This window comes from Dendroctonus ponderosae, unplaced genomic scaffold, assembly GCF_020466585.1.
Source record: "Dendroctonus ponderosae isolate FM_Combo_2020 unplaced genomic scaffold, Dpon_F_20191213v2 Dpon_F_20191213_1, whole genome shotgun sequence".
NCBI lineage: Eukaryota > Metazoa > Arthropoda > Insecta > Coleoptera > Curculionidae > Dendroctonus > Dendroctonus ponderosae.
The window spans coordinates 27,683,818-27,691,867 of NW_026017110.1; the positions used below are offsets into that span (position 1 = coordinate 27,683,818).

General features: G+C 36.2%; 1 protein-coding gene across 2 annotated transcripts in view; it reads right to left on the minus strand.

Moving 5' to 3' along the window:
* The window catches only part of LOC109544204 (ubiquitin-conjugating enzyme E2 Q2), a 23,057-nt gene extending 16,401 nt beyond the window's left edge, over positions 1-6,656 (minus strand). For both annotated transcript variants that reach the window (XM_048670661.1, XM_048670660.1), the window contains exon 1: positions 6,362-6,656. In XM_048670661.1, the coding sequence (XP_048526618.1) occupies positions 6,362-6,523 (162 nt within the window). In that variant the 5' untranslated portion in view covers positions 6,524-6,656. The remainder of the gene's footprint in view (positions 1-6,361) is intronic.
* Between the last annotated feature and the right edge of the window lie 1,394 nt (positions 6,657-8,050).

The following is an 8,050-nucleotide window of genomic DNA, read 5'->3' on the forward strand; positions in this document are numbered from 1 at the left end:
CATGAAAAACTTTCGTAGGACGTATTTTCTTGTAAAGTTCATATTTACTGAGATATCGCACTTTGACGCACTAATGAGCAACCCTGTATATACATGTATCCATACCTAAGAAACAATTTTGCAGCAAATAGCATCGGACAATCTCACTTTCGTGCATAAGTACTTACGCGGTTTTGGGAAAGCGAATGTCAAAAGTGTGTAAGTGGTTTTTTGACTTAATGTTAGGACCATCCAGAATTTTTTTCGCCGAAACCGCTGAATTTGCAGCGTTTTTTAAGGTGAAACAAGAAAAATTCGGAGGGACTCAAACGACATGTTCACCCAATTTGATTTATATTATTTAATACAGGGTGTTAGAAATAAGTTTAGAACTGAAATTGAGAAAACCATCAACTTTTTTTGGAAATGGAAACCCCTTTAAGCAATAATTTCATTTTAATAAAAATCTTTAAAACTTAATATAAGGAAGAAGAGTAATTTTGTGTAAAATTGCCTGCGCCAAAAGTATTTAGATTCCAAGATATTGTAGCCATTTTTGTAACGCTTTGTATAAAGATTTTTCAAAATATAAAAAGCCTGTTGACTAACTCATTTTCAAAAGGCGCTTTTATTGAAGCGCTGTTAATGATGCAAGAAGCAAAGTGAAACATTCACAAATTCTTGTAAATGTCTTCACATCATCACACGATTCTCCCTTAAGCATGCTTAGTTTAACAAAGAAAGATATAGTAGACTTTACGTAATAAAATAAGGAACATTAAATACGTCAAAACCGAGAATGAGCGGTGTAGACGCCTGGAAGTGGCAACTCTAAAACAGGGTCATCTGGCAACAAATACAGAACACCATGCTGTCGTCTGCTTGTTGATGTGTTCTTAAACCTCGCCCCTCAGTAGATATATTGCATTAGTGTACAGTGTGATGTAAAGGTCCATACGTACATACTGCACACATTGTACATATTGTACATATCTACATACTGAGATATGGAAAGTATATTTCAGTTATTTCATAGATTACATTTATTGGTCGGTTTCAGGAGTTTCCTCAACTTTAAGCCCTTTCAATTCCCTATCGAATGGTATAACTGCTTTTGTTACTGTTTTTTTTTTCTTCAGGCTGAAAATAAAAAAAAACGCAAAGTTTGTTGCTCTCCTACTTTACGTCAGGCCGAGCAAGCAAAAAGAAACGGTTAGAAAATGAACCGCCAGACGAAGTTTCTTTGGAGCATAAACCAGAACCTGATGTAATAGACGTGTCAGGTTCGTCATTCGCTCAAGCAACCACAACTACAAAGGAGTCCACTCCTGCAGAGGAGGTACAGAGATCCAGCTGTTCCTCTAGTTCTATTCAGCAATCGACAAATGATCTAATTAGTAAATGTGATCCTGCTCATGGTTCAGCTTTGACTAAGGCTTGTTAGGGAAGGCTCCTTTCAGCCAAGGGAATTAAATTTTCCTAAAACGAATGGTATGAAATTTTGGCCAGAGTGCTATAAAATGTTTTTTGGCTGGAATACAGCTCCCTAACCGAGAAAGCATTCTGTTTTGTCGTTCGTTTTTTTTTTCAACCGGGAAGAAAAAAACAATGCAGAAGATGGATTTACACTCAGTGCATTGCTCAAGTATTGCTGCAGGAATACGGTGACGTACTAACGGAAACCCTGGGCGAAATTCCAAATTATACGTATAGCCTTAAAATAAAAGAACCACGGACAGTACTTTACGCATTGCTACCTAAAGTGGCAGAAGAACTTGATGGTTGGAAAACCTGGGTGTCATAGAAAAAGTTGTCCATTCGGCATGGGCACACCAGGAGTTCCGATCATGCGGAAGGATGGTAGAATCAGATTGTGTCCCGCTTATAAGATCACCATCAACAAATACATTCAAGATAATTCTTAACCTATTCCAAAAATCGATATTTTCAATAAAATGAATGGAGGCGTCTACTTCTGGACTCTGAATATATTCAACGTATACTTACACATGAAGCTCGACGATGATCTCATTCAACTACTTCTGTGAGCCCTGCTGAATTAATGTTTAACAGAAATATTCTAACGATGCTCGATTTGAATAGACGTAACATCACTTCGCACATCAGCGAGAAACAATTAAGTAACAACTCAAAGGAGGTAACCTTCTAGGCTGGCCAGAAGGTGCAAGCTATAAATTACACTAATCGAGCTAGAAAGTGGGATTTCGACACTATCGTGGAAAGAAAGAGAAACTTAGATTTCGATGTCCTTATTTAGGGACGTACGCAAAGGAGACAGTCGAGCAGTTCTACCCGCCTGACCGATGTGGAAAAAGACTTGCGAGAAGAAGAGGTTCCAGTTCCAGAAGTCAAAGATGTCCCAGAGACCTCACAACAGCTTACACCTAAGAACCCTACGACCGAAGTTTCAGAGCCACGTCATCCTGCGATAGAAGTTCCAAAGTCACCCCGCTCATTCACTGTCAATCAATCGTTCTTATCGAACATTTAATTCATTGTATTATCATTAAAGTTTGTACTAGAATGTGAGAATAAAAGATTGAATCAAGTGCGGGAGTTAAATTCAATGGAAACCAGCAAATACACAACAGTTCTTTATTAGATAATTTTGATACCCCTCTGGAGACTCAACAAAAGATTTCTGAGATAGACCCTGACAGTGGTGGACAAGCCAATGCTTTGCTGAAACATATGGAGGAGTTCAACTTTGTATTTGACCTGCTATTATTCAGGAGAGTTCTAGCACAATGTGAAATACTGTCAAAGATCCTTCAGTTCAAGCAGTGTGACTTACGAAGTTGTAAAATCTGTAAAAAAAAACAGAACACTTGAAGTATTGCAATCGTTTCGAACAGATTACTTTTTCACGAAGTTCTTCAATCAGTGCACAGAAATCGCTAACAAGTGCGGATTTAAAGCCGCCGAGCTGCCAAGAAAGGGCAAACTTCTTTCAAAAATTGGGGGAGGGAGTAAAGCTCCATTTGAATCGGTAGAGCAGTACTACAAAGTTTCAATCCTCTGACCAGTTATTGATATTCTGAACCAGAAAATTCAAAGCGACTTGAAGAAAATAACTGAGATATACTTAACCACTTCAGTAAAATTTTAGGTGGATGAAGACATAGCAATGTACAGGAGGTGTGAAAATATTACAATTTAGACCGTTGGTGTGTCTGAACTGAGATGTTTCTGCAAAATGGAAGACTCAAGAAGCAAAACTATTCAAGAAAGAGCTGATGTTTTTGTACAAAAATCTTTGAAAAGTGGGTTCCCTATTCTTTTCGAAGTTTTTCGTGTGTTTGTTACGATTCCAATGAACTCTACATCCCGTGAGAGATTATTTTCGTGCTGGCGACGATTACCAGAAGCAAGTTCCATTGTCCTCGTTAGCCCTTTTGGCTATTGAAACGGGTTTTGTAATAAACATTTCCAGTTATTGATGCCTTTACTTCAAGTCAAAAAAGAAGACCTTAAATTGTGTAAAAATAACTTGTATTATGTAGGATGACAATTGAGTATAAGATTTGTTTGTATAATGTTTACTTAATATGTATAATTATAATTATTAACTCCATATCTTGAGTTAATAACTCAAGTGATTAAAAACTATGGTTTAAGGGAAAATTGTTAAAAAGCTAAAAAAACTAACAAACTTAGGCCCGTATTTATAAACGATACTCAAGCCAATACTCAGCTCATGCTTCGCCAAGAACGAGATCGTGCTCAACCGAGAGATCGATTTATAAACGGTACTTCGTGAATTATCGGCGAAGTATCGGTCAAGTATAGATTTACAGCGACTTTCGTATTTATTTGGTAAATTTATATTCGGACTGTTGGCAAACTTGGCGAATCTAAGATCGCGTCAAAGTTATTATGTAAATATATATTTTGAATCGCTGAAAGACTAACTTATATAACGAAGATCACCGGACACACAGTACAATATAATATACACTTTATGTAAGAATGTAGGACATGGAATCATAGAAACTTTGCTACTTGTTGCATAGAATCTATAGAATAGAAACCTACTTGTATAGAATCTTAAACATACCAGCAATTGAGTAATGGGTGATATTTGATTAGAAGTATCGTGGTAGTCCACGATTATCCGCTTTCAATAATGGTTCGTTTCAAAAAGGTAAAATCACCTCAATATAGTAGTAGTGGCCTTTGAAAACCGAAACCTTTTCCGTAATTGCACATCCGAGAAAAACTCAAAAGGATTTTTGCCATCTCGTATACATATATCTCTTACTAACATGTTGGTCTTGGTTAATTTCCTCCCCTATTACGTCCAAATACTCAAAAACTTTGCCCATTCTTATATTGTACACGATAATAAAATCAAAAAATTAAAATATGAAACCATAACATAAACAATAATATAGCCTTAAAAACCGTTTGACGGTTCAATGAAAAAGCTCAACCAATGGCTGGGCAGAAGCAATACTCAAGCCACCGTCGACCAATACTTGAGCGAGCAAAGCTGTGAGCACTGGCTTGAGCATGAGATTGGTTTATAAAACGCAATCGAAGCCAAGTCTCGTACTTGAGACTCGACTCAGGCTTGAGCATCGTTTATAAATACGTAGCTTAAAATCAAGATTAAACATTTTTATGGAGGAGGACCTTTTTTCAGCTGAGTAGGTTTTGCCACCCCAGTTTAAACTCTGAAATGACGCCCATGGTTGTCGACTTTCGTAAGACTAACGACTAGAATGAGTACTTGAATAACTGATCCGAAGAAACGAGTATTGAATCCAAAAGTAACTAGTCGGTACGAGTATTCAAAAGCAATCAAATCTCACACCACTAGTGAGTAATGTAAGTTTTTTTATTGCGCTAGTGTCTTAATTTTTGGCCAGTATGTTTTGCCTTTGTCTTTATCTATTTCTTCACATACTTCTAGCCATTTGTCGTGTCGGTATTGTCCAATCAAAGTTTTAATGTTTCTGTTGAGTTGGTTCAGTGTCTCTTTTAGGTCATTATTTTGGGAGTATGTATATAATCTGTGCAGTTCTCTCTTATGTTTAATGAGTTTCAGTATGATTTTGGGTTATTTTTATTTCAGGGGTGAATTTTCCTATGGCTAGTGAAAGTTGTTGTTGTATGGTTTATATTGAGATGAGTTGTGCTTCCGATTGAATGTAGTTATGTAAGTGTTGTTTCACTTTGTCTATGTCAGTCTTTGATAGGTTTAACTTTTTCTCTATAGCAGACGTAGTGAAGGTAGGTTGCGTATGTTGTAAGTCTATGTTAAACGTAATAGCCAGGTGGTCGGATCCAAGTGCGTTGGTTAAGCTTATGTTGTTGACAGTGTTTGTTAAGTTTCTTGTGTGCAGTAGAACGTCTGGTAGAAAATCCGGGTTTCCGAGCATCAGAAAATTTAAAAGAAAAGAAGTGGGGTTTTAATTCTATTTTACACACAAATAATCATTAACCATAGTTGACCATCTATCCTTCACTCTTGGTGCCAAATATTATTTAAATAATATTCCAGGCACACTGAAAGCATGCTACTACATCAATTTCAGTGGATAATTTTAAATCTGAAGTTCGTAAAGATAATGTGAAAAAAGTAGCTCAACTCTTTCTGCTTTACCCTAATTATATATCAAACTTTGTTAAAATTAAACTAAATAAAATGGTCATAGTAAAGTGTATTTTTTTGCCAAAATGGACTTACACCACTTTCAAGGAAAAGGACCCCTCTATGTTCTGTTTACGTTACGCGTTTGAGGTTTCTTGTGAACCTTTCCCTGACACCTGCCGCCTTGATGGAAAGAAATTAAAATTAAACTCTAAAACTATTACGGAATACATTGAAAATAGTAAACATAAACAAGGCAGCGTTCGAATTGGGCTGGGAATCGATTCAAAGAAGGCATGATAATATTGATTGCAATGACCTAAATGTGTACCCATTACCGGAAAGATTGTGCTAATCCTTAATAGGAAAATAGTGTATGGAATATTAACGCACCTGGTACTTTAGAAACTTCAAATATCAATCGCTGTATCCTTGAGTGTTACAAAATGGCTAAATGGAGTAGACTTATTGAGCTGGGAATTTGGCAGGAGAAAACTGATTAATGTGTGATGTGGACAGGCAATATCGAAAATACCGGAATTTGATACAGTTACTGTTGGAAAAGGCCATGTAAATACCAGTCGCACTTTCTATATTTTCGGCAACAGAAATCACTCCTCAGCTGTTTCTTCATTACTCTCATACATATGTTAAACGTCAAGATGGGGTCACAATATCCTTTGTTCTAAATGCGCCCTTCTCGGCTAGATTCCCAGCAAATGAAGAAACCATAGGGTTCAAGCGGTTAAATGATCGTGCACTTACCGTTATATTCGCATGGATGATGTACTTTTTCCCCGATTTTCCTATAAATCTACAGCTCAATTCGTCGACACTGGCGGAGACAATTTGAAATCGTTCATGGTGTTTACCGAAAATGTCCTCTAAAGTCCGAATTTCCTGTTTCAATGTATTTAGACAAGCCATAGGTATCACGAACGACAAATTTTGATCACTGCCCCAAGCAGAAAGGTAATTTTCGACCAAAAACTTTACTTTCGACAATTACGATCTTGCTGTAAGCAGCTACACTCCCACGCGATGTTGTCAGACTGCCATCAAATTGATTTGACGTTTAATTTGATTGGGAGTTTTGCGCCCTCTACCGTGTAGTCGTGTATACAACAAGCGCATCCGAAGAATCGAATTGTTTTTCATAATTAATCGATTACTAATCTCTCATATCACCCAGACAAATTAATTTTTTTTGGGTAAAATTTATTTCATGAAAAAATGTTGAGGGTGATTTGTCCGTACTTTAAAAGTATTCGTTACTATGAAGAGTTTAAAATATTCGTTACTTTGATTACCGGAAGCTAAAAAAAAACACAATTTTATCATTATCTAGTGTAGCAAAGTAAAAAGACAACATTATAAAATACAGTCAGAAACTGATGCTCTTCCCGTATTTAAGCATTTTAAAAACCCATATCAAAAATAAACGCAAAAAATTTCCAAAATACTTGATTGCACAGTTTTGTTTAGATAATGCAAAATACAACGAAGTATTAAATTTGATAATTCAAACAGGAAACGCTGCCAATTTAGGCGCAATGAAATAAACACAACGGCAACCATGCATCCCAGCGGACATTTGTTGACAGACATGTCAACGTTACAAACCTATCTGTGAGTGGTTTTAAAACGGCGATCTCCACTTCTAAAGTATATAAGAATGTTAAAATTCTTCACTTTTACCTAATTTGGGTAGTCCAAATAAGTGAAACCTTCTTAGTGCGAAACACGTTACATAAATCCCCGGTCTAATATTTATTCAAAGCAACTGTGCGAAGGTGAAAGTGGCCGGCAAATTTTCTCGATCTCGAACTCTTGGAGGAACTTTTATCAGGTAATAGTTTGAAAAATATCTATCCTTCTTAGCCTGGACCACAGATCACAGAGGTTATAGATTGAAAACTGCCATATACGCCTGCAGAATGCTATTTGTCGCTTAAATCACCACAAAATTTAGCGGGATATTTGATTTCAGTTTATGACCTCTGTGATTTCCGTTGAAGTTTCAATAACATTTCAAGCATTCCATCATGCTCCTTAATTGTGATGTTTATGCTTTAGGCTTCAATTAACATCACAATTAAAGGGCAATATGAGATACTCGAAATATTATTGAAACTTCAACGGAAATCACAGAGTTCGTAAAGTGAATTCAAATCGCCTGCTAAAATTGTGTTCGTGTGAAAACTAGGGCAAATCGGGAAAATAAAGCACATGAATTTATCTTTACAATAGGTATTTATTAAACTAAAAAACATAGAGATGTAATTTATATTGAGATTACATGAGTTAGATAGTGTAGTGCTTCAACAAAACTTGAAATACGTTTTATTCACATTAAATAATAAGTATCCAATTATTACCTGCTATTTACGTTCAGTTGGTACCTGATGGTTGTTTTTGTCTTCGTTTTTTGGTTATCGATGAAGTTTAGGAAAT